Source organism: Ovis aries, chromosome 15 (assembly GCF_016772045.2).
Source record: "Ovis aries strain OAR_USU_Benz2616 breed Rambouillet chromosome 15, ARS-UI_Ramb_v3.0, whole genome shotgun sequence".
Lineage (NCBI taxonomy): Eukaryota > Metazoa > Chordata > Mammalia > Artiodactyla > Bovidae > Ovis > Ovis aries.
Genome location: NC_056068.1, coordinates 76449649 through 76475982, shown reverse-complemented (window position 1 = coordinate 76475982; position 26334 = coordinate 76449649). Strand labels below are relative to the sequence as shown.

The 26334-nt window shown below is 41.5% G+C and overlaps 1 protein-coding gene across 2 annotated transcripts in view; it reads left to right on the top strand.

The window, feature by feature from the left end:
* The window catches only part of NUP160 (nucleoporin 160), a 43457-nt gene extending 18287 nt beyond the window's left edge, over positions 1 to 25170 (top strand). The window contains exons 10-36 of one of the 2 annotated variants that reach the window (XM_012096416.3): positions 765 to 849; positions 2344 to 2412; positions 4005 to 4088; positions 4385 to 4555; positions 5495 to 5594; positions 5872 to 6037; positions 6678 to 6805; positions 6898 to 7058; positions 8809 to 8942; positions 9811 to 9881; positions 10750 to 10909; positions 11539 to 11608; positions 12193 to 12291; positions 13010 to 13129; positions 13599 to 13694; positions 13791 to 13885; positions 13983 to 14079; positions 14170 to 14275; positions 17052 to 17212; positions 18460 to 18520; positions 19318 to 19428; positions 19602 to 19725; positions 20406 to 20507; positions 21154 to 21295; positions 22436 to 22561; positions 23291 to 23395; positions 24080 to 25170. In XM_012096416.3, the coding sequence (XP_011951806.2) occupies positions 765 to 849; positions 2344 to 2412; positions 4005 to 4088; positions 4385 to 4555; positions 5495 to 5594; positions 5872 to 6037; positions 6678 to 6805; positions 6898 to 7058; positions 8809 to 8942; positions 9811 to 9881; positions 10750 to 10909; positions 11539 to 11608; positions 12193 to 12291; positions 13010 to 13129; positions 13599 to 13694; positions 13791 to 13885; positions 13983 to 14079; positions 14170 to 14275; positions 17052 to 17212; positions 18460 to 18520; positions 19318 to 19428; positions 19602 to 19725; positions 20406 to 20507; positions 21154 to 21295; positions 22436 to 22561; positions 23291 to 23395; positions 24080 to 24169 (3034 nt within the window). In that variant the 3' untranslated portion in view covers positions 24170 to 25170. Of the gene's footprint in view, positions 1 to 764; positions 850 to 2343; positions 2413 to 4004; positions 4089 to 4384; positions 4556 to 5494; positions 5595 to 5871; positions 6038 to 6677; positions 6806 to 6897; positions 7059 to 8808; positions 8943 to 9810; positions 9882 to 10749; positions 10910 to 11538; positions 11609 to 12192; positions 12292 to 13009; positions 13130 to 13598; positions 13695 to 13790; positions 13886 to 13982; positions 14080 to 14169; positions 14276 to 17051; positions 17213 to 18459; positions 18521 to 19317; positions 19429 to 19601; positions 19726 to 20405; positions 20508 to 21153; positions 21296 to 22435; positions 22562 to 23290 lie in introns of both variants that reach the window. The other variant, XM_060399575.1, reaches the window with a different exon arrangement.
* The last annotated feature ends 1164 nt before the right edge of the window (positions 25171 to 26334 follow it).

The window sequence follows — 26334 nt, the reverse complement described above, 5'->3', positions numbered from 1 at the left end:
AGCTGAGCTGATAAAGAATTTGCCTTCAATGCAGGAGACCCCAGTTTGATTCCTGAGTCGGGAACGTACCCTGGAGAAGGGATAGGCTACCCACTCCAGTATTCTTGGACTTCCCTGGTGGCTCAGATGGTAAAGAATCCACCTGCAATTCAGGAGACCTGGGTTCGATCCCTGGGTTGGGAAGATCCCCTGGAGAAAGGAAAGGCTACCCTCTGCTGTATCCTGGCCTGAAGAATCCCCATGGACAGAGGAGCCTGGCAGGCTACAGTCCATGGGGTCACAGAGAGTTGGACAGGACTGAGCGACTAAGCACATACGTGAAGTATATCCAGAATTACACCTGCAGAAGGTGTCACGTGTGGTAAATGTAGAATGAAAGTTAGCTGTTATTTGTAGATTTGTGTTTAGAGTTTTAATTCAGGAAGATGCCCATCAAAAGAAGTAGGAGCACTTCTATAATCCAGACTCTGCTATGAATACGTTTCTTTTTTTTTTTGGAAACTATTTTAAATAGAATTGATCGAGGACTTCCGTGGTGGTCCAGTGGTTAGGATTCCATGCTGTCACTGCAGGGTGCACGGGTTCAGTCCCTGGTCAGGGAAATTCCACATGTTGCCTGGCGCAGCCAGAAAAAAAACAGAATTCATCAAGCAGTAGTTGCAGAGGTCAGCAGTGGGACCCTTCCTGCCCAGATATTGCTAACCGCATAAGCTTCATTTTTATTCATCATCTTTAGGTAGACTGATGGACTTTTTTCTCTGTAGTAATGTTGCAGGTCAGTGGAGTCCAGTTTTCATGCAGCCTCTGCCGGAGGAAGAAATCGTCATCAGAGATGATCAAGACCCCAGAGTAAGTGACGCTGAAGTTTTATATAAAGAGATGATTTACCCTGATCATCAGTTTGAGAAGAACCAGTTGTATTAGCAGAACTCTTTAAGCTGCAGATGAAAGAAACCCACCTCAAACTGCCTTAAGCTGAACGTATTGGCTTGTGCTGCTGAGAAGTTCAGTTACCTGGTTTCAGCCAGGGCTGGAATAATGCCTTTCGGGCTTCATTTCTCCTTTGTCTCTATTCTGCTTTCCCTCCTTTTTGGGTTTATTGTTGAACAAGCACAAGCTTGTTCAGAAAAGAGAGCACTTCTGTACTAGGTCGTGGAGTCGACCCTGGCCTGGCATGGTCGCTTGATCAGAATGATAGAATATTCTGGCTTGGCGTGGGCAACATGTCCAGCCTGGACCTTCTTATTGTGGAAGGTGAAGTTCAGCTGGGTGTGGGTAGAAGAGGAGTGATTCTTCAGAGAAAGGTAAGGGGTTTGTTAGTAAAAGAAAGGGAAATGGATTCTGGGCAGGCACAGACCATGGGTGTCCACTATACTAACCGTGTGAATAGATGCATAAAAACTAGAAACAAATTCTGACAGAGGTATATGCTATGAAGAACACAGCTGTAAAAGGCAATGCAGTAGAGAACAAAACGGGCCAGGCTCCCTGGTTTTCAGGGACATCCTCAAGGTAAACAGAAGAAAAACTTGATTCTTTACTGTTAAAATGAGCTTAAAGATTATGGGCTCTGGGTCTAAGACGTTGACTCTTTGTAGGATTGGGAAACCCATTTTGAATATTGCTATATTTTTAATCCCAGGAGTTTATTGGCATTTAACTTTCGTCTAGAATTCAAAATCACATGCTGATTTTTAAAAATTCTTGTTTTTCTCCATGTTTGTCATTTTATAAATGTCCCTCAGAACCTCAGTGGAAGGAAGGAAGGAAACTTGAATAAAGGTCAACCAAGTTTGCTACTTATTGGCAAATCTGGTTCATAAAATTTGATCAAAATAATTAGTGTGAGACTTTCCATGTTGTTCTCCCTACTTCATTTCCCCATTTATTAGAGCTTATTGCAGTTTCTTTTTTATATATATAATGCCTATTCTTATTGATTCCTTTCCTTTTCATATGTGAACCATGCATGAGGCCTTTTGTGGATGGTGAAACTAGCTTTGTTTAATTGTTCTCGTACTGGCGTTTATGACTAATAACCTAGATAGGAACTCTTCACTTTTCAGATTGGCGTTTGATAAGCTGACCCACTGAAGTGCTCCATGAGAATGTACTACATTCTCAGTGTAGTACATCCAGTTGGTCCAGAACACTAGAGGCTTCAGTCTCAGGGTGAAAATTCATGACTGCTCCGCCACTCTGCTCTATGCAGAGGGCAGAATTTCTACGTTCACATAATAGAAATACAGACTTTGGTTTTAATGTGTTGGATGCTTCATTCAAATTTTTCCTAATTTTATCTTTTTTAGAATGATGCTAATTCTTGCTTCAATATTCTAACAGGAGATGTATTTGCAGAGTCTTTTTACACCAGGGCGATTCATTAATGCAGCTTTATGTAAAGCTTTACAGGTCAGTGAAAAAATATTTGCTATTATTATATAGTTAATGATTACTATTAATTTTTGTTGTTTTGCATGTACTAACCCCAACATAGTTTTGCAGTTGTATATACGGATGTTTATAAATGCTGTTGTAATTTTTTTTAATGTTCTTTCCATAAGAATACCAAGAGTCCCAATGTGGAGAGAGGATTAAGGGCACTTTCCCACTGACTAGTGAAGCGTGACGCTAGTGCAGGAGAAACTGCTCCTACACTGTTGTGAAGACACACCTTACTACACTGCGTATACTCTCTATACTAGAGAGAACTTTTGAATGTTTTCTTGCATAGGTTTGCTGGTACGGTTTTTACCCTTTTGTTAGTACAGCAAAGGTCTGACTTGGTTCAGGTTCAAGAAAACTCTAAAAAAAAAAAATCTAAGCTTCAAAGCTACAGGGTATAAGAGATGCAAGTCACTTAGACTTTGTTAAATTGCCACTTAGCTTCATGAATTTGAAATAATCACTCATAGAATTTAAAAATCCCTTAGAATCTCCTGATCTGACCTCCCACACAAAGCAGAAATACCTTCTGAGGCTTCTCTGACAGACAGCTAGTCAGCTTCTAGTTGTCTCTGCCTCCAGGGACAAGTTATCTCAGCTCCTCCTGTGTGACTTACCACTCAGAACTGTGCCATCTGAAAGTTTATCCCAGGGTATTCCCTGGCAGTCCTGTGGTTAGGACTTGGCACCTTCACTCTTGGGGCCCAGGTTCAATCCCTGTTTGGGGAACTAAAGTCCCCCAAGCCGCGTGGTACAGCCAAAGAAAAGTCCATCCTAGTATTAGATCAGATTTAATCCTGCATCATTTAGGTGGCATCTTTCTTTGGGAGCTTCCCAGAACACGGCTCTTTTCTATAAAGCAACTCTTCAAGTATTTTAAGCATTTTCCATGTTATCTTTCTCCAGGCTCAGTACACCCAGTCCCTTAACTTTCTCCCAGGTGATGTGGTTTCCAGATCCTTGACTTTTCTCCTGGATACATTCTTGAATATGTGGCTGTTCTATGTTTTCTTTTTTCTCTCTAATAAAACTCCAGGATGACACAATCACTTACTTCTAAGGCATTATTTCTTTCATCTCATCAGCCCTTCTTGTTAACAGTAGTCAGATGTACAATTTCTCATGGTGTCTCTTGCAGACTGAGATCCTGAATGATCAGTAAGGCGCCGATCACAAGCTTTACCTTAGGAGAGTCTTTCCCAGTAGAGTGGCCTACCTCCACCACTGCTCTCGCTCACCTTTGCGCCTGTCAGGATGTCTGTATTTGGCATCATCTTACATTTCCCCTCCAGCTGAGCAGTAGATGTTCTGTTTCATTTTATAATTCTTGCAGGCTCATGAGTTTTTATAGTTTATCCTGGACTACAGAAACTATTTCATCTTCCTATGATCTCACGGTTAGAAGTTATTTGCACAATGTTAAGAGTAACTGTGCTCTTTCAGGCATGTCCAGTGTCTACTGTGTTGTTATATATTGCCTCAGCGTCTCCTGGAGTATTTTTCAGTTAGTCTTCAGTGTTGTGTGGTGCTCTAAAGTGTCTCTTTGTTTCTCTCTTCAGATTTTCTGTCGAGGAACTGAGAGGAATTTAGACCTTTCCTGGATGGAACTAAAGAAAGAAGTTACTTTAGCTGTTGAAAGTGAGGTGAGGTTTGGTTAAAGAAAGACAGTTTCTTTCATCTCACTGTGGGGCAGATTGGTACCAAGAAATTGTTCAAATTGTTCACTGGACCTTGTTGCTAAGAAATATAAATTTCTAAACCTTTTCATTAAAGAATTAGATACAAATTTAACAGTCTATGGCATTTATACTTCCCTATAGTTTAAGGAATATTCACTTCCCTATGGTTTAATAAAGTGATATAAACATTTATGTTTGGTGGAAGAAAATATCTGAAATGGTATCAAGAGTTTCTTTTTTCCTTTTTTTCTCTTTGCCAGCTCCAAGGAAGTGTAACAGAGTATGAATTTTCCCAGGAAGAGTTCCGAAATTTACAGCAGGAATTCTGGTGCAAGTTCTATGCCTGCTGTCTTCAGTATCAAGAAGCCCTTTCTCATCCTCTTGCCCTGCATTTGAATCCACACACAAACATGGTGTGCCTGTTGAAGAAAGTAAGAGAGCGGAAACACACAGAGCTCCTGTAGGCTGTTCAGTGGGCCTTTCAGAATGCAATGTCTGTTGTATACTGTAGTTAGCTTTTAGGACTTTGGTGGGTTTTCTCTTGCAGGGCAGAGGGCATCCTCAGAATTATAGTTAATTTGTGTTTAAATAGTCTTCTGCACTATTTACCCTTTTCTGCATCTTGTTCACCTTTTACATTGAAGTGATTCCCTCTTTGAAAGTTACGAGAATAGCATGAAGCATTTCTATATCCCCTTCACCCAGATTCACCATTTATTAACTTTCGTTTGCCTTTCTTCTTGAGCCACTAGAGAGTTAGTTGTAAATATCATGCCCCTTGATCCTGACACATTTTAGCGTGTATCTAAGCACAGCGGCATTCTTTCATAACTGCAGCACAATTTAAAGATCAGGCAGTTTGATGTTGGTTTATATTCAGATTTTACCAGTTGTGCTTAGGATTTTTCTTCCTTGATCTGGGATCCAGTTCAAGATCTTGCATATGTTGACTTGTCATGTTTCTTTACTTAACCTCCAACTGTTCTCGGCCTTTCTCTGTCTTTCGTGACACTAACTTTTTAAACTGTTTCTTTATTTGGCTGCATCTGGTCTTAGGTGCGTCCAGTGGGGTCTTCCGTTGCCGCATGCGTACTCCCTAGTTGTGGTGAGGGGGCTTAGCTGCTCCGGGCCATGTGGGATCTTAGTTCCCCAACCATGAATCAAGCCCTCGTGCCCTGCATCGCAAGGCAGATTCTTAAGGGAAGCCCTGACGTTGACCCTCTTTGAAGGCTACACCTGTTATTTGGTAGAGTGTCCTTCAGTTTGGATTTGTCTGGGGTCTCTTCATGATAAGATTCAGGTCTCAACTATTTTATACCCTTAAACACTCACTGAAAAAACTAATATAACTGGAAGCTTTGTATTTGCAGGGGTACCTGTCTTTCCTTGTGCCTTCCTCCTTAGTGGATCATTTGTATCTCCTCCCTGATGAGAGTCTTTTGACAGAGGATGAGACAACCATATCTGATGGTAAGAGTGATTATTAGGTCCACATTCAAGCTCCTTTCTCCTTAAGTCCTATGCTTTCATTCAAACAGATACAAAAAACATTGATGGCCACTGTGACCTTTCCTGGTCAGTGTACCTCATTGTACATTAAAAAAAAAAACAAACTGAGGAGGCCTAAGCATCTCCAGGACTTCAGATAGCTATCTGTCATATATTATTAATATTTTTTTTAGTATGATATTAACTAGCAGCTCTTCATTGACCTGAGACATGAACGTCGCCTTTCTCTCACTTACAGACGTGGATGTTGCTCGGGATGTCGTGTGTCTCATAAAATGCCTCCGGCTGATTGGAGAGTCAGTAACTATGGATATGTCAGTAATGATGGAAATGAGCTGTTACAACCTACAGTCTCCAGAAAAGGCTGCAGAACAGATTCTGGAAGATTTGATCACTATTGATGTGTAAGGAGAATTTAGGGTAAAGTCCATTTCCTAATGGAAATTTAGCAATTCTTAGTGTCAATATCAGGTTTGAATATAATTCAGATATGTACAAAGCAGTGGCTTAAAGTGAGTTGTCACGAGTCTAAGTAGCTGTTTTCAGCTTTTAAACAGAAAATCTAACGCATGAATTCAAGTCTGGAAACAAGACTCATGAATTAAAGTCTAGCTGTTAACCATGATGTGAAGTCGCTCAGTCATGTCTGGCTCTTTGCGACCCCATGGACTGTAGCCTGCCAAGCTCCTCTGTCCTGGAGTGGGTTGCCATTTCCTTTTCCAAGGAATCTTCCCAACCCAGGGATCGAACCCGGGTCTCCCACATTGTAGGCAGATGCTTTTACCATCTGAGCCACCAGGGAACTGAGCTGTAAATTCTAAAATGTAAATGTATTTTCCTCTAATACATTTTGTCTGTCATTTCTGGAAAAAAATGAAGGAAACTTTGCTACATGGCATGAAAGTAACTTGTATACCAGAGTGATTACGTCACTCCTGTGTGACATGGCTGGTTTTCCTGTTTCATAGAGCATTTACCTTACAGGGGCGTAAACAGTCTATCACGTACATTCTCAGAAGTAATGGTTTTTTAACTTCCTTATAGAGACAATGTGATGGAGGATATCTGTAGTAAGCTGCAGGAGATTAGGAACCCAATCCATGCCATCGGACTTCTAATACGGGAGATGGATTATGAAACGGAAGTAGAAATGGAAAAGGGATTCAATCCAGGTAAATGACAAAGCAGCAAGTGCACCTTCTGATTCAGAGAAAACAGGAATGCAGTTAAATTTTTAAATCAATTCTTATTTTTTAATTTACAGCTCAGCCTTTGAATATTCGAATGAATCTTTCTCAGCTCTACGGTAGTAGCACATCAGGACATATCGTGTGCAGAAGTGTGTGTAAAATTGCCAGCACACGCTTCCTCATCTGCCGAGACCTTTTGATCTTACAGCAGCTACTAATGAGGCTAGGGGATGCTGTAAGTACTGCTTGAGGGAGAGCTCGTCAAATCTGAAATCTGGACTTGACCTGCAGGCACGTGGCGGAGCATCAGCCCCAGAGCACAGAGACGTGTGTCTTTGTTCACTGCTCTGTCCCACGTGCTTGGCCCTTCGCGGGTCCTCTGTGAATGCAGGCTGATTTAAGAATGAGTGAGCCTAAATTGCAGATTAAGAATGTACATGAGGTGGGGGGGAAGAATGTACATGAAGCAGGTTGTTTTACTCTTAACCTTTGTGTATATCATGGTGAGATAATTTTCTAGGATGGCGCTCCCAAAATGTAGTAGTATTAGTACAGCTCTGGATGTGATCACAGGGTACCATTTAGGACGGAGGAGAGAGGAAGAAAGAGAAAAAGAACTTCTCTCTTTCTCCAGTGCAGGATTTGCCCTAAGCCGTTTTGAAATTGCTGTTGGTTTTGGGGTCCCCCAGCTCCGTACTCTGCCTCCCTGTCCATCCTCGCCTTTTAGCCACCAGCCTTGTGTTGCCAGACTGCTGTGCTTGTCTCTCCCCCTCCTCCCCGCCTTGAACGTTTCACATTCCAGAGTTAACCTGTCTTCCCACCATCAGTTCAGTTCAGTTCAGTTCAGTCACTCAGTCATGTCTGACTCTTTGCGACCCCATGAATCGCAGCACGCCAAGCCTCCCTGTCCATCACCGACTCCCGGAGTTCACTCAGACTCGCGTTCATCGAGTCAGTGATGCCATCCAGCCATCTCATCCTCTGTCGTCCCCTTCTTCTCCTGCCCCCAATCCCTCCCAGCATCAAAGTCTTTTCCAGTGAGTCAACTCTTCGCATGAGGCGGCCAAAGTACTGGAGTTTCAGCTTTAGCATCATTCCTTCCAAACACTCATCTGAGCCTGACAAGGAAGCTATCTGATTAAACTAATTCATATTGATATATAAATAAACTGAAAGCCCTTTGGAGCTCCCGGGGATGTTTATACTTTTTAAATCAGAATTCATTAACTCAAGTACATGGCTAATGGCAGAATTTCTGGTAAAAGATAAGGAGAAAACATTCTGGAAGATGATTGGTTTAGGACCACCAAGGAGAAGCAGGACCCTTTCCTGAAAGTTGTCTGTCTCTTTGCCTCACAGCTCATGGGATCTTAGTTGCTTGATCAGGGACTGAACCCAGGCTTTGGCAGTGAAAGCCCAAGTCCCAGCCACTGCACCACCATGGAATTCCCTTTGTGGTTTTGTTTTTTGAGTTTGTATTGTATTTTAATATTTATTTATTTGGCTGCATCCAGTCATAGCCGGTACCTTTGGGGTCTGTTCCCTGACCAGGGATTGAACCCATGCCCCTAAAGTAGAAGCGTGGAGTCTTAACCACCAGACCAATAGGGAAGTCCCAAAGCGACACACGTTTTTAAGGCTACTGATATTCTTGTCAAGCTTTCCTCTAATGCTCGTATTTATTTTACCCAAAACAAGAAGATTAAGAAATGTCTTAGATTTCCCTGTTCCTCTTCTTGGTGAAAGTTAAGCAGTCTGTTACCGTTTTCTTTTTCGCCATCAGCTCCTGTGGCCTGGTGAGCTGTTTTTGTTATTTTGCGCTGATAAGTGGGTAGATCCTTTTGCTGCCTGCTACCCCAAACGCAATGGGTGTGTCGCTTTTACGTATGCCCTTTGTAACTGTGTTATTTCACCGCCACCTGAACCTAAGGGTTATCCTTACTAAATACTATTTCCTGTCTCACCCACCCACCCATGACATACAGGTAATCTTGGGAGCTGGCCAGCTCTTTCAAGCCCAGCAAGACCTACTGCATCGAACAGCTCCCCTGCTCTTATCTTATTACCTCATTAAGTGGGGAAGTCAGTGCTTGGCAACTGATGTTCCAGTTGACACCTTGTGAGTTTCCGTGTTCTGATTATTTTAGAAATAAATTGTGAGCTTGATGATTCTTTTCCACTGTCTAATAGAAAAGCAAATTGAATATTGTGCTGCAGCAGGATATGCCTGTGACGCTCAGAGCTTTCAGATAGCTCCATTATCTAAAGGTTAGAGGCAAGTTATAAGAATGAAAATGATACAAGAAGAATGAAAGCAATAAATATGTATTATTATTATATGTGTGTATGGATAATGTAGAGACAAATCCTGTGGAAAGCGAAAGAAGAAGATGAGGTCACTTTGCTGTATGACTCGGAGCTCAACCTGGTGCTCTGTGACAACCTGGGAGGGTGGGATGGAGGGAGAACCGGGAGGGAGGGGACATTTCTGTGCCTGTGGTTGATTCATGTTGACCTGTGGCAGAAGCCAGCACAATATTGTAAAGCAATTATCCTTCAGTTAAAAATAAATAATTTTTTTTTAAGTTGAGGTCACAGAGAAAGTTAGGCCACGTACGAAAATATGCTAATTATCAAGAGTAGACTGAGATTCTTTATAACCAAAGTAAGAAAGAAAATTTAACGTGTGCCTAACAGACTGACACTTCAGTTAGATAAGCCACTTTGCTTAAAAGGACAGGGAAGTCTTTTCATGGCATGGAGGCCTAAGCAATTTTTGCCCTGGCTTCGTGAAGGATCGCGGGGTGACATGATGGGAAATAATCTAAGCCACAGCTCACTTTCCAGACACTTCTGTGCTCTCAGTGGCGCAGTCATGTGCAGTTTATTAGTGAAACTGACAGCGTTTTAATCAGCTAACTGGTTGAAGTAATGTTAGCATAGGAAAATTTATTGAGCTTTTTTGGTTTTTCCCCCTTTCCTCACAGGGAGTCTAATCTTCAACATTTATCAGTACTGGAACTAACTGACTCTGGTGCTTTAACGACAAATAAGTTTGGTAAGGATTGGACTGTGTGTGCATTTGATTTTAAGTTTGGCATTTATTGAGTGTCCATTAAGGTGGTCTTTTGCCGCCTTGCTTTAGCAAAGGTGCCTCGGCTGTGCTTTCAGTTTGAGAGGGTGTGAGCAAGCTGTGTCCTGAGACCTCTCTGGTTGTGACAAGTAGTATCAGATCAGACAGAAATGAAGAGTGTTGCCTGTATATATGCACACGTGTGTCCCCAATCATGTCCAACTCTCTGTGACCCCCCAGGCTCCTCTGTCCATGGGATTTCCCAGGCAAGAATATTAGGGTAGGTTGTCATTCCCTTCTCCAGGGGATCTTCCCAACCCAAGGACTGAATCCATCTCTCTGGTATTGGCAGGCAGATTCTCTACCACTGAGCCACCTGGGAAGCTGTGTGTGTGGGTGTGGGTGTGTGTGTGTGTGTGTGTGGTGTGTGTGTGTGTACCCCCAGTGGTTAATCATTTTTTTAATTTACTAAGTTCGTATAGCTTTTGTAATCTTGTCTCCATCAGCAGATATTCAAAAGGAGTCCTCTCTCATGCTTGAGAACCATTCTGGAGAGTTTATTCTGTGTTTTGGTATAAAATTTAGACTCTTAGGACTATGTTTATTGGAAACACTTTGAGAGGAATGGCGTGACTGTCATGTTAATTTAGTGGCTCTTTTATTGTATTTGTATAGTACTTCATAGTTTACAGATTGCTTTTATTTATATTGCCATTGATTATACCAGTGATGCGTTTTACGTTTTTAAATAATGTTCTTTGTGACAGGCGTAAAATGAATTGGTAGGCTGTCTTAATTGAAAATTGATACTACTGTCACAAATTGGTGACTGTTAAAACTTTTTATTTTTAAGTATCTAGCCCTCAGACAATTGTGGAATTATTCTTCCAAGAAGTTGCAAGAAAACACATTATATCTCATCTGTTCTCTCAACCAAAGGCGCCTCTAAGCCAAACTGGATTGAACTGGCCAGAGATGATCACTGCAGTTACCAATTATTTATTGCAGCTCTTGTATCCTTTCATTTAAAAGCTAATTGAGAGGGGTTTTTTTCTATCCAGATAGTCTAAGATTCAGGAATATTCTGCCTGTGTAATGAAAAATTTTAATGAGGTTGGATGTTTACCACCCTCCCCCTCCCCATCCCAACGAGAAATGATAGTTATTTTCAGGTATCCCTTTTTTTTTTTTTTTTTTTTTTAATTTTTTTTTTGCTCAGGGGTTGAGCCACATTTTATTGGTGCACATACAGTTAATACCTAGGTTGCTTTTAAAGCATACATTTATCAAATATTTATTGAATGGCTTTGTATGCCAAGCCCTGTGTTAGGTACTGAGTATCCATTGGCCTAGTATGCTTGGGCAATATCCTAGCTAAAATCAGAAGTGAGCACCAAGAGGTGAGATACATGCCTTAGTTCTTAGCTGGTTGCATTCTAATGCAGGTGGCCAGGCTCCTAGTGTATAACCTTTCCACTGTGTTTAATATTAAAGCTACATAGTTGTGTAGGAAGAACATGTGTTGTACCACCTTCTATTTACCTTCTTTTTAAAAATTAAGCCATTTCATGGAGTTTGGGTGCTCAGTGTGTATATTTAAGCTTTACCAAAACAGTAAACAGTTGCCTTAACCAATGACTAGATGGCCTAGCAATCCTGGTTGTCTCTTTCTAGAATGTTTGATGGGAAATTGTCAGTATGTACAATTGCAGGTGAGTACCGTTGAACATTTCAGGACAGTTATTTTTGTAAAGAAGGGGATTTCTGGAACTTTTTTCTTTGTAAATGTTTCTTGAATTTTAATTGGGCTGATAAGACCCACATTAATTTACACTGGATTACATGGAAACATACACCAGAGAGATTTTCTTTACTTCATTCTTGGCAGTATCATTCCTAACACAGTGTTTTATGAAGTACTTTTTTGTTAATTCTCTCTATTGGGATCTCTTTATAGAAAGAAAACGTATCATTGTCTTCATATAAATCCTTCACTGGAATCTAGTCAGTTGAGCCAGTAAATACCAAAAGTTGGAAGATTGCCAAGATGGAAAGTGTGTTTGTTTTCGTGTGATAGTGTTATTAGAGTCCAGTTTGCTTTCTTAGCGTGTCTAAGAACTTATTAATAATTTAAGAATGGATTAACAGGGTTTGCTTTTAACCTCCAGATGCTTTCTGGAAATACAGCTTTTGTGTTGAATGACCACTATCTTCTCTCCCTCTGAAGAACATGGAAATGAATATCTCCTTAAGGGACATTTATCTTCTAATCAGAAACCACCTTTTTGCCTTTAAGGATTATATTCAGTTGCTGCATCCCTGGTGTCAAGTCAACGTTGGTTCCTGCCGATTTATGCTGGGACGATGTTACCTGGTTACGGGAGAGGGACAGAAGGTAAACTGCATCTGAAAGATGAGCAGACTTTAGAGCAAGGAGGACACTCAGTTTCCATCTCAGGGAGGGGATTGGAGGCCTAGAATCCTCCAGATAAGGGTAAAGAAGACTAACAGTGCCAGCAAGGGGCATGATCTACCCGTGGGGACCATTTAGCTTCATGTACTTTACAGATTGTTTAGGACACAGGAAAATATGAAGAAGAATACTTTAAAACCCTCCTGCCCCTGTGCAGTGCTTATAGGGATACATTTTTGTGACGAAAATATTTCTCAGATACATTGTTTTTATAGCATGTTTTTTTATGCTGGTTTTTTTTTTCCCATTATGGTAGTTTACATTTCTAATTTTTTTCCCTGACATCCTGTTATGTAAACTTTCAGACATAAAAGTCCAAAGACTTTCATACTAAATCCCCCACTCAGATTCTACAAAAATTAACATGGTGCTATAGTTGCTATATCACTGGTATCCATCAAATATCCTCTTAAAGTTTACTTTGTAATTAGCAACATTAAATTAAAAAGTTAGATAAATTAAAATATTAAATAATGCATCAGAGAATTTAGATACAACAAACAGTAAATGCAGTCATTTACTTACTTAAATAATTTTCTTTCTTTTTTTCGGCTTTTCTCGGTATAAGAACTCTTGGCTCATATTATCTGGAAGTGGAACAATCTATTATAAGTCATTTTGTATCCTTCTATTCCTTCAGGCTCTGGAATGTTTCTGCCAGGCAGCATCCGAAGTGGGCAAAGAGGAATTCTTAGATCGCTTGATCCGTTCAGAGGATGGAGAGATTGTGTCCACCCCCCGGCTGCAATATTATGACAAGGTTCTGGCATGGTTTGGTCCTTCTTACACCACACTGGGTAAACATGTAACAGGGGCAGGGAGGCAGATAAATGAGTGTGGGGTTAGCATATACACTTGATATATAAACTAGGTAGACGAGGACCTACTCTGCAGCACGAGGAGCTGCACTCAGCGTCTTGCAGTTCCGACCCCGCCGGGTCTCTAGCTGCTCGAGGGCGCTCCAGCTGCGTCGAGCAGGGGCCCCTGTGCTTGCGGTGCTCGGGCTTCCCACCGCAGCGGCTCCTCTTGTAGCAGCGCGCAGGCTGCAGGGGCGCGGGCTGTGGTTGTGCCTCAGTGGCTTAGCTGCATGTGGGGTCTTCCTGGGCCAGGGATCGAGTCTGTCTTCTGCGTTGGCGGGTGGAGTCTTAGGCACTGGCTCGCCGGGGAAGCTGAAACATGAAATAAAGTGAATTGTATCCAACCTGAAGTGCCCTCATATTTCTCCCTAGGTCTTGCGTCTGCTGGATGTCGTAGGTTTGCCTGAACTGGTTATTCAGTTGGCCACATCAGCAATAACTGAAGCAGGTGATGACTGGAAAAGTCAGGTGAGGACTAACTGTGTCCTGTTTATTACCCTGGAGCTTCCTCATGGGTATGGTGTTCTGATTTCTGTTCTTTTTTCCCCGACATTTGATACTTAGGCCACCTTAAGGACGTGCATCTTCAAACATCATTTGGATTTAGGGCACAATAGCCAAGCCTATGAAGCGTTGACCCAAATTCCTGATTCCAGCAGGTAATCAAACCCACAGTCTTACTTAGAGGAGGCATTTTACCAGCCCTGTGTAATCCACAAGGAAAGTGTACACTCGTACCCCTTTCTTTCCTTCCAGGCAGTTGGATTGCCTGCGGCAGCTGGTGGTAGTTCTTTGTGAACGTTCCCAACTTCAGGACCTCGTGGAGTTTCCCTATGTGAATCTGCATAATGAGGTCATCTTATTTACCCACTGATGGCTGGATGTGGTTCTGGTAGTTGTCGTGACGGCTAACGTTGATATCTGACTGCTTCCCCTCCTTTAGGTGGTGGGAATAATTGAATCACGGGCAAGAGCTGTGGACCTTATGACTCACAATTACTATGAGCTTCTGTATGCCTTTCACATCTATCGTCACAATTACCGGAAGGGTGAGCACTTGAAGCATGTCGTCTTTGTGGGAGGCAGCCTAATCAGTTGTTTCATGCTTTACAAAAATGTATTATCTGTTTGACTTATGTAATTTTTACCTTATTTTTACCAGCGGACAAGTGTTCTCTACAAGCATTTGGGGAACTTATGTTTAAGTTCAAGATTTTCTTCACCTCTTTGTAGATTACCTGTTAATCTTAAAGATAGACACTTCTCTGCCAGAATTCCCTGGCGGTCCAGTGGTTATTAGGACTCCATGCTTTTACTGCAAAGGTCCCGGGTTCAATCCCTGTTCAGGGAACTAAGATCCCCATAAGCTGGTCGGTGCAGCCAAAAAAAAAAAAGATATTTCTCCCATTTTAGAAAGTTCTTGAAGCATTTCCATTGAGATGGCGTTCTATGTGTATCTTTCTTCTAATTTTAAAAGAAATTTTATTTCACTAAAGGCACGTTGAATTTTTGTGGCTGGTTTTTAAGTTACTGTACAATTTTGTCTTTGGCCTTTCTGCTTTCTTTTTGTTGTTGTTGATTTACTAATTTATTTATTTATTGCTGTGCTGAGCCCTCCGATTTTCTACAATTACGGTGAGCAGCAGATACGCTCTGGCTGCGGTGTTTGGGCTCCTCTCGCTGTGGAGCACGGCTAGAGCACAGGCTCAGTAGCTGTGGCGCACAGGCTTCAAACTGCTCCGTGGCTTGTGGGATCTTCCCAGACCAGAGATCAAACCTGTGTCTCCTTCATTGGCAGGCAGGTTCTCTAGCGATGAGTCACAAGGGAAGCCTTTGGCCTTTCTTTTCTATTCCTTGTGCTGACCCTTTAGAGAGTAAGTTGTAGACATCATGACTCAATGCATAGACACTTCAGATGCTTTTCAAGGACATTTTCTTATATAATCGCAAACTGAGAAAATAACTGATTTTGTGAACTAAATGTAGATGTAGTGCTCTTCTCCGACGTGCTGTTCATGTTTAAATATCGCCAAACACGGGTAGTACATTTTCCTCATAGTGTCCTCACCTCCTGATCTGGAATGATGTCTTGGATTTAATTGTCCTGTCGGTTTAGTCTCCTTTAATCCAGAGCATTCTATCAGCCCTACTTTGCCTTTGATGACACTGACAAGTGTCGGTGTTTGAAGAGGACAGGCCAATCAGTTTTGTAGAATGTTTCTGAATTTGGATTTATTTGGTGACAATGAGATCTTTATCAGGTCAGCTAAAATTAAAGGATTACATGGCTGTTTTAAGATCATATTTTACAAGATAATCGTTGTGGTTACCCTTTGGAACCACTAGCATTTTTGTACTATTTTCACTCAGGAATTTTTTTTTTTTTCTTATTGATTTTCTTATTGATTTCTATTCTTATTGGAAAGAATAGATGGAAATAGTTCATAGGCCTGTTCTTAATATTCCTAATGGTAAAACATGTTTGCGTGTTCATTGACTAATACAAGAAAGGTGGTATAGACGATTCAAGATCTCTCACTGCTTTCACAATGACAGCATCCATTACATCCACCCGATTAAGACCAGTTTAGCTGGACTAATGTCCAGATCTTTCTGGAGCAAAGCTGTTTTTCTGACAAAAACGTCTTACGTATTCCAGGCACTCAAAAGTATTTGTTGGGATGAAAAACAGTCTGATTTGGTTTGAAAACTGAAAGAGAATTTTAAAATCTGTTTAGTTTCTGGAGTCCCATGCTGTCTCAAAACAATGATGAGAGTATGATCTTGGGGGTCTTCAATGGCAATCCAGTGGTTAAGACTCCGAGCTTCCAACACGGGGACGCATGTTCAATCCCTGGTCGGGGAGCAAAGATCCCACGTGCTGTATGACTCGGCCAGAAAAAAAAAAAAAAAAAAGAGTTTATGACCTTGAACAGACACTCAGATCCTGGGTGGTGATAGGTGACCACAGAGTTGAAACTAGTTCTCCAAGCTAGTGTTCTGTGCTACCTGGGTATGTGGTATCTAAACTTGAAAAGTAACATTTTAGATGTTTTCAGAACTTTTTTTTTTTCCTGCCTTTCTTGGGGATTGTAAAGTACATGTAATAGAAACTACTATCTTAACTGTTTTACATGTTTAGTAGTGCTAAGCACCTTCACCTGACCGTGTAGCCAGTCTCCAGAATTCTTTTCACCTTGCCAGACGGAAACTATACTCCTTAAACATCAGCTTCTCATTCCCTCCTTCCCCATCTCCTGGCAACCACCATTCCACTCTCTGTCAACAGATTTGGCTACCAGAATCCTCTAGCATTTGACTTTTCATGACTGGCCTATTTCACTTAGCATAACATCTTCAGATTCATCCATCTTGTAGCATCCATCAGAATTTACGATACTCTATTGTATGGATGTATTGATAACAATTTTGATGGAACCTTGGGTGTTTCCATCTTTTGTTTGTTATGAATAACACTCCAATGAACAGGGATATACAAATAATTCTTTAAGACTCTGCTTTCAGTTGGTTTTTTTAGGGGGAGGGGGTGGTTTATACACCCAAAAGTAGAATTGGTGAATTATAAACTAATTCTGATTTTTTGAAGAACTGTTTTCCTTAGTGGCTATACCAATTTATATTCCCTCCAGCACAACACAAGGGTTCCAATTTGTCCACATTCTTGGCAACATGTGATTTTTTGTTGTTTTAAGTTAAACTTGATTTTTTTTCTTAAATTTTAACATTTGGTAAATGTGACAGATTTTCTCTGTGTCTCTAAAGAGACACATGTTTGAAATCCTCGTATCTGTTATTGCCTCATAGCTGGCACAGTGATGTTTGAGTATGGAATGCGTCTTGGCAGAGAGGTTCGAACTATCCGGGGACTTGAGAAGCAAGGCAACTGTTATCTGGCTGCCATTAATTGCTTACGACTTATTCGCCCAGAATACGCGTGGATTGTTCAGCCAGCATCTGGTGCAGTGGTATGAAAATTTTGTATGCCGGAAGTTGGGGATAATTTAACTTATTTTGTTTGGTCTTTTGAAAATACCTCATTTTGCTTCATTTCATTTAAAACTTCCTCTGGGATATTTGTGAACTTAATCTATTTTTTGCAGTGATTCATTTGTCTTATGTTACTACCCCCTTTGGTTTCCAAGTTCAGAATTACTGTAGGAATAAGTATGGTTGTTTAGTTGCTAAGTGATGTCAGACTCTTTGCGATCCCATGGACTGCAGAATGCTTGGCTCCTCTGTCCTTTACTATCTCCCGGAGCTTGCTCAAACTCATGTCCATTGAGTCGGTGATGTCATCCTACCATCTCATCCTCTGTCGTCCCCTTCTCCTCTCACCTTCAATCTTTCCCAGCATCAGGGTCTTTTCAGTGAGTCAGCTCTTTGCATCAGGTAGCCAAAGTATTGGAGCTTCAACTTCACCATCAGTCCTTCCAATGAATATTCAGGGTTGGTTTCCTTTAGGATTGACTGGTTTGATCTCCTTGTAGTCCAAGGGACTCTCAAGAGTCTTCACCAACACCACAGTTCAAAATCATCAGATAATCTGAAACAATATTACAGAGTGGTTTTGGAATTAGACAGCCTGACTTCAGGCAAATTACTGTATCTTGTATTGTCCAGTTAGCCTCTTGCATAAAACAGGAATGATGATGATAATGATATCTACCTTACAGGATTATTTGGGTATTAAATGAGATAACCCATGTAAGATTGCGTAGAATAGTGACAGTGCCTGGCCTGCAGAAAGTGCTCAGTAAATGCTAGCTGTTTTTATTTCATTCATTTTTGTTAATTTAATGTATTGTTACTGTTTTAAAGGAGGTGAACCTTGAGTTTTAATAAGTATGTCATTTAATAAGTGAGGGTCATTTGTTTTATCATGCTGTTGGGGTACTCCCAGTTACTTGTATAGTTTCTGCATAGTTCTGTTTTCCAGGGTTATGAGTGAAGAATGTAATTTTGTAAACCGAAGAAGGTCAGATGGTTTATATGGACATCAAATCAGTGTCTTTGGACTCAGTACAATTTTAGCTAAGTGAGCCGTGTTTCTTTGTCTAGAGGTTCCAGTAACTTTGTGAGAAGAGCTGTGCTAGTTGAAATAGACATAATTTACGCTGGGAAAATTTAAGCATGAAAGCCCTGGATCACAGTTAATGATGTTAAAATAAAATACTGATTTTTCACAGTTAAATCTCTTGCTTTGTCTTTTCAGTATGACCGCCCTGGAGCATCCCCTAAAAGGAATCATGATGGAGAATGCACAGCTGCCCCAAGTGAGTCGGGGATCTCAGGCTGACTTTCACTGAATGGCACTTAATTGTTACACTAGTTGTATTTATATTTACTTGTTTTTTATATGGTACTTATTATAGTATGAACAATCATAGTATAGTATACTGTATATGTATGGTAGTTACTTTGTTAACATATGGTAAAATATCTTATCAGTATTCTGTCTGGCTGCCCTTCGAAAACTTTGTATGCCTGTGTGTGAAATGAAAATCCTTAAAAAGGGGTGTGTGTGTGTTTGTTGCTTGTCGTGTTCAAGTCAGCTTAGTATACTTTTTTAAATTAGGTTCCTTTAGTGTCTCTATAGAGGCATGATTTCCCTTCTCTTTTTTTCCTTTTCTCCGTGATGGTGCCTCGAGGCAAGTAGTCTCTGAGTTTTCCAACCAGGGGTTGAACCCCCATCCCCCGCAGTGGGAGCAGAGTCTTGGACCACGATTCCCTTCCTTAAAGAGCCCGGGCTCTAGAGTTGGACACACTCGGCTTTAATCCTGCCTCTCACTTTGGGCATGTTCCTTACTGATAAAGATGACAGTATTTCACAGTTGTAAGAGTTAATTCCTTGCAAGCGCCTCCCTGAAGCTGTTATTAGAATGCTTTGACTTGACTCGGCTCTAGAGTGAAGCAGGGTTGTTTGTTTTATTGAGCCCCTTGTTTTCACCATATCTTCCTAAAATTAAACGGACAGTGACTTAGTGTTTAGTGGAAGCTGACGGGTTGCGTTTGTCTAACAGGCACTTCCTTTGTGCTCTGGGAATTGACAGTGTTTTCCTTTGGCTTATAGCGAATAGACAGATTGAAATCCTGGAACTGGAAGATCTGGAGAAGGAGTGCTCCTTGGCCCGCATTCGCCTCACCCTGGCTCAGCACGACCCCTCGGCGGCTGCTGTCGCAGGTGGGCATTCGGCACCAACAGTGCGTTTCAGGCCCGGGCAGCAGACATAGTGTGCCATGTGGGTGTGGAGTGTGTCGTCGTTATTCTGGGCATTCACCAAGGGCACGGTCTTTGGGTTCAGTTCACTGGCATGTCCAGTGGTTGCAATAAATAGCTCGTTTCCACTTCCACAGGAAGTTCATCCGCAGAGGAGATGGTCACTCTCCTGGTTCAGGCTGGCCTTTTTGACACTGCTGTATCACTGTGTCAGACTTTCAAGCTTCCCTTAACGCCAGTCTTTGAAGGACTTGCTTTCAAGTATGTATAAAATTGCTTTTCTATAGTCTTAACTTCCTAACATAGTCTGATTTCCTAGTCTTAAATTTCTAAAATATTCTTAATTTTCTATTTACTTCACTGTTGCTTAGTATGAAGCAGTGATCACACAAGCCAACTTATAAGCCAACTCTAAAGAAGTTTTTGTGTCGTCTGGATTTTTTTTTTTGGTAGTTGACTGAGGTTTTTGTGTGGGCAAGGGGTGTTAATCTTGGTTTATAGCGTCTTTCGAGAAATCAAATCTGGCATTGCCAAGCCCGCATGCCCGCATGACAGTAGGTAGCCTGTGTGTCCACTTAGACAAGACGTGTGTTCTCTTCAGTCCTTTAGGGCATCTCTTGGCCCACACATTGTTTAAAAGTGCTTCTTACTGATGTTACGTCATAGCTAAATATTGGTCAAGTTGTCTGTGAGTTCGAAATAAACTTTCAGAATTGTTCATCATCAGTTTTCTCTTGTAAGTAAATGATCTCTGAACACTTCTTAATGGCCTTACAGGTCGTCCAGTTATGTGACTGTGAGGAGAGGGAAAGCCAATATCCCAGCAGGGAATTCAGTAATAGGTTGGAGCTAAAGTTGTCATCCTATCTCCAGGTTTAGTAGCAACATAATGTGCATTTCAGCAAATTGATTTACCATGTGTGGAACCATTCTCCTTTCAGATGCATCAAATTGCAGTTTGGAGGAGAGGCAGCGCAAGCAGAAGCCTGGGCCTGGCTAGCAGCCAACCAGCTTTCGTCAGTCATCACCACTAAAGAGTCTAGGTATAGCCCTACCAGCCCTGCAAGGGCTCACCTCCACATCCTTCCCCGGTGCACCCAATAAGTGGCTGCCTGAGTGTGCTCCAAGTGTCTTTGGAATCCTTCTCTAACAACCCTCAGCACCCTTCCCTTCCCCGAATTGCATTTATAATTTGTATTATGCAGCTTAGCACTTTAGAATTATAGCATTTTACAATTACGATGTCCTTTTTTAGAATTATAGCATTTTACAGTGATGAAGTCCTTTGATACTATTTTTCAGCCCCTAAATTCACACCAGAATTACTATCAAGATGCAGATTACAAAACATCACCCTAATCTTCTAAATCAGAACTTCTACATGATTCTAAGGCTTGGTCAGGGTTGGAAACGGGTCTGAGCCAATTTCATTGTTTTAGAACTCTGGAACAAATAAGTAAAGTAAATTGTTGAGTTCATATGTGGTTGTTGGGAAATACAAAAATCCAAGTCATCTATTTTTTAATGCTACCTCTAAGTCACATTGGCCCTGATAATGTTAGTTATCGTGTAGCTGTATTGTCGATTCGTTACGTCTAAGGATTGTTTTCCTTGTAAATACATGTTTTGAATGGTACTGTAATTACCTATTAAGAATCTGGAACTCATAAGTCCTCTCTTTTCATCAAGTGCTACAGATGAAGCCTGGCGGCTATTATCAGCTTACCTGGAAAGGTACAAAGTCCAGAATAACTTATATCACCACTGTGTAATAAACAAGCTCTTATCTCATGGAGTTCCTCTGCCTAACTGGCTAATAAACAGTTACAAGGTAAGTGGTACCTTAGCTTGTAGAGAGTAGGAACCTGGTCCTTATCGTCCAGAATAACTTTATGAGATGATTAAAAAGAAAAAGAGTGATGATTTATGGAAATATACTGACAGATACTTATTGCTTCTTAATCTTAGCTAAAAACTTTAAAAACAGCTTGTTTCAGTCCCTTTGAAGTACTGGGTGTGAGATTTAAAGTTCTCTGGGTTGGTGACTAAGTTAGTATGTGCTGGTGTGCCCAGTGAACAATGAGTATCTATTTTAGAACAAAGAGTTAATGTGGGACACTATTTACTATTCATTACTCAAGAAATCACAGCAGTGGGTGGAATAGTTTTCAAATACTGCAACAGGGTTTCTCTCGGGTTTTGTCAAAACTGGGTTCTCGGGCCGCCTGCATTAAATTATTTGGATGGTAGGCTTCTTTGAAATATTTGATTCTTGGGTTCTATCCAAGACTTCTAGAATCAAATTGCCTGGAGTTAAGATCCAGGATACGCATTTTAAGGTCCTAATTTGATTTGATGCATGCCTAAATTTGAGGACTCCTATTTCTGAAATACACTGGGAAGAATAGGAAAAAAAAAAAAAGAATACAAAGCTTAAAATCAAGAAAGTTAATCTGTTTTCTTAAGTTAGAAAGTAGAGAAGGCAGCTAAGTTGGTAATGGTTAAGATGGTGATCAAATCAGAATGTAGAAAGCATAATTGGGGTAATTAGGAGAACCTTCCTAACTGAGGCTGTATTCATTTCTCTCTCACCCTGAGTTTACTACAAATATAATGCAAGCGTTGAAAGTTGGTGATTCTTCATGTGTTTCTTAGAATTAATGTGACTATGTTGTCTCTGGTGCTCAGCATTTCTGGGAAGCTTTGTTGACTTTTACCACTGTCAAAACAAAGTAGGAGAGAATGAAAATGTGTCTTAGATCAAAGAACAGGTGAAGAAGGGCCTCGCAAGGTGCCCGGAGGTGACTAGGCTCTTGGGAATCCAGCCCTCATGCCAAGATAAGCAAACCATGGTGTTTGGCTATTTATAAAGAAAAGCATCAGTGCCAGGGAATCGGACACTCACCATCCTTTGGACAGTGCCCGGTTAGATGGAAACCGCTACATGTTTTTGACCACTGACTTTTTACAGAAAGTTGATGCAGCTGAGTTGCTCCGTCTGTACTTAAACTATGACCTTTTAGAAGAAGCTGTGGAGTTGGTTTCAGAATATGTGGACGCTGTACTGGGAAAAGGACATCAGTACTTTGGGATTGAGGTAGGCTTGTCTCCACGTTTCCTTTAATTCTATATTATCACACTTGCTTTTTCCAAAGGTTTTTCCAGATAACTTGAATTTAAATTTCAGACTGGAAACAGTATCATTCATTAACAATTTAGAGAAAACTTTAGTTGAGTGTGTTTATCCTTAGTTGGCCTTAGGCCTGCTTTAAGATAAAAGATGCTGCTGCTGCTAAGTCACTTCAGTCGTATCCAACCCTGTGCGACCCCATAGACAGCAGCCCACCAGGCTCCCCCGTCCCTGGGAATCTCCAGGCAAGAACACTGGAGTGGGTTGCCATTTCCTTCTCCCAGTGCATGAAAGCGAAAAGTGAAAGTGAAGTCACTCAGTCGTATCCAACTCTTAGCGACCCCATGGACTGCAGCCCACCAGGCTCCTCCATCCATGGGATTTTCCAGGCCAGAGTACTGGAGTGGGGTGCCATTGCCTTCTCCAGATAAAAGATGACATGAATTTAAAAATATACATTTGACTTAACTAAGAAAAGCACTAGTTCCCCAGTTGAAGAGTTGGGGAGGAGGGGTCCAGTCAGGCACCTGTGTGCACACGTGTGTGTGTGCATGGATGCACTTGCACGCATACACACACAATTCCTTGCTGTGGAAAAAAAAGTGTTCATGTTGCTGAATCCTGTGGAAGTAACTGCCCAGGAGAAAAGGTCCACTTTTCAGACTTTCTTCAAACGATCCGTATTTTCCCTTTCAGTTCCCGCTGTCCGCCACGGCTCCAGCGGTGTGGCTGCCGTACTCCGCCATCGATCAGCTCCTCCAGGCTCTGGGAGAGAACACTGCCAACAGTCACAGCATCGCGGTGAGCGGCCCTCTCCTGAGGCACCCTAGATTCCATAAGCCCTTGCGCGAGCAGTTACAAAGCCTGCTCTTCTGGTTCTCAGGGATTAAGAGAGGGGCCGAAGCCATGCATTGCCCTTCATGTGCTGCCCAGCCCCTCTATGAAAAAGTGAAAGTGAAGTCGCTCAGCTGTGTCTGACTCTTTGCAACCCCATGGACTGTAGCCTTCCAGGCTCCTCCATCCATGGGATTTTCCAGGCAAGAATACTGGAGCGGGTTGCCATTTCCTTCTCCAGGGGATCTTCCCAACTCAGGGATCAAACCTGGGTCTCCCAGATTGCAGGCAGACTCTCCACCGTCTGAGCCACCAGGGAATTCTACCCCTTTCCGAAATGATTAGTTAAATCACATAGAAGTTTTCTGGTCCTGGGACAAGAGCTAATAAAACTTTTATTAAAAATACTGGTGTGATTTGCATAGTTAGAAATTCATTAGGAAAACAGGTTTGGAGTATTGTATGTAATAGGAAAGTCCAGTTCTAGCGGTGGAGCCACGGAGCAGACTCCTGCACTGAGTGGTGATTACATGAGGCACAGTGGCTGACAGCTTTATCAGGGGACATCTGGTTGGTGACATTAGAGTGACAACTTTAGTCTTTCTCAATCCTTGACCTATTCTCTAACAATTCCCTTCTTTTCTCCTACAGCTGTCCCAGAAAATACTTGACAAATTGGAGGACTACCAGCAAAAAGTTGATAAGGCAACACGGGATTTGTTGTATCGTCGGAACTTGTGACCTGGACGGTTGCCCAGGCTTTGTAACCGCTTGGTGCCTCTTCAGGCTTGAGACTTTACCCTACAGGAAACCTGTACTCCGGGCTGGCTTTTACACCGATAAATGACATGTACAACAGTCCGGCCTGCATTCTGCACAAGAGAGAAAAGTCGATGAAGATGAGTCACAGGACCTGTGCTTGCTGGTGGTGCTAACACACAGATTTCTGGGTTTCAACCTTGGTCTCAGACAGCTGCTTTTTTATATGATTCACAAGCTTTTTTAGAGTTTATATTTTTTTAAACTACCGAAGACATTCTTTATCTGCAAATTAAACCCCACCTTCACTTTCCAAAATCGCTGAGGGTTGTTGGTTTGCTGTAGCTGACCACCAAAAGCAGTCAGTGAAAATCCTTCCATTCTTCCCTATCGCTTTTTGTATTTCAATGAAATTATTTTGGTCCAGAATTGACATGTATTTTCTGTATTGCAGACAGAGGCTAATGATTTTGCATACTCTTTTCATTATTTATTGTGAAATTTTTTTTTTTTATGATCTTCAATAAAGTAGTAAATAATTTTCCTAAATTAACCCTAACATGATGACCAGCTGTTGAGGAAGATGTCTTGAATCTGATTCTGAGGCTAAAGTGGAATAAACTCTTAGCTAAGAAAAAACTTGAAAATTTATCATCTATGAAAATAATATTTTCCAGGTAAATTCCATTAACCACTATGATTTATGATAATCAAGCCGGACTTGATCATACAAGTAGTCTAATAATGTATTGGACCAAAATATAAACTCTCCTGGTCAGATTTAGAGGCATTCATGGCCACCAATTGGGGGAAACGTGAAAAAATAAACTCTTGAATTTTATTCTGTATATTAAAATGTATCTTTTAAGGAAACTATCTGTATAGTACTTGCTTATATGCCCTTTGACCTTCCTTGAGTTTTTCATAAGCATTTACCTTTTATACTGTCAATATCATATTCACATTATATATTTTAAATGACAGCGTGGGTTTCCCTGTGGTGCTGTTATTGCAGATGTTGCGGTGTCTGGTTCTCTTTCCACTTCATCTCTGCCATGATTAGTGCGAAGTGTTTGATGCAGTTTATGCAGCTCCAAAAACATGCGACTGCCAGTTGTAGCAAAGAATATGTTTTGACCTGCATAGACATACGTAACCGAGAGAAAGCTTCCTCACTTACTATATTTTCATGAGTGACTAATGGATGATAACCTGCAGTCTGAAAACTATCAAACGCTATTGTAGCCATTTCTGGAGAAGTAGCTCAAGACTGGCCCCATTCCAGAAAGCTGCTCATTTGCATAGAAGAGCAAGGCAGTGGTTTCCATGGTAGCAGTTCATAAGACACTGACCAGCTCCTCTGTCCATTTTCTTCCATCTTCCTCACTTCGATTTCCACCCAGAGCAGAGAGAAGGTGCGTGCATTCTGTCACTTCACTTCTCACATCACTTTGAGTCCACAGTTTTGCATTCTGGACCATGTGATGTATTGATAGCATCATCTCTCCTTGTTTCTTCCAACTCTGACAGTTTTCTGGTTATAAATTGTTTTTAAAAGGACTCCCTTCTCTTTTAGTACTTCAGTTCAGTTCAGTTCAGTTGCTCAGTCATGTCCGACTCTTTGCGACCCCATGAATGGCAGCACGCAAGGCCTCCCTGTCCATCACCGACTCCCGGAGTTCACTCAGACTCACATCCATCGAGTCGGTGATGCCATCCAGCTATCTCATCCTCTGTCATCCCCTTCTCCTCCTGCCCCCAATCCCTCCCAGCATCAGAGTCTTCCAATGAGTCAGCTCTTCGCATGAGGTGGCCAAAGTACTCGAGTTTCAGCTTTAGCATCATTCCTTCCAAAGAACACCCAGGACTGATCTCCTTTAGGATGGACTGGTTGGATCTCCTGCAGTCCAAAGGACTCTCAAGAGTCTTCTCCAACACCACAGTTCAAAAGCATCAATTCTTCGGCGCTCAGCTTTCTTCACAGTCCAACTCTCACATCCATACATGACCCCTGGAAAAACCATAGCCTTGACTAGCCGGACCTTTGTTGGCAAAGTAATGTCTCTGCTTTTTAATATGCTATCTAGGTTGCTCATAACTTTCCTTCCAAGGAGTAAGCCTCTTAATTTCATGGTTGCAGTCACCAT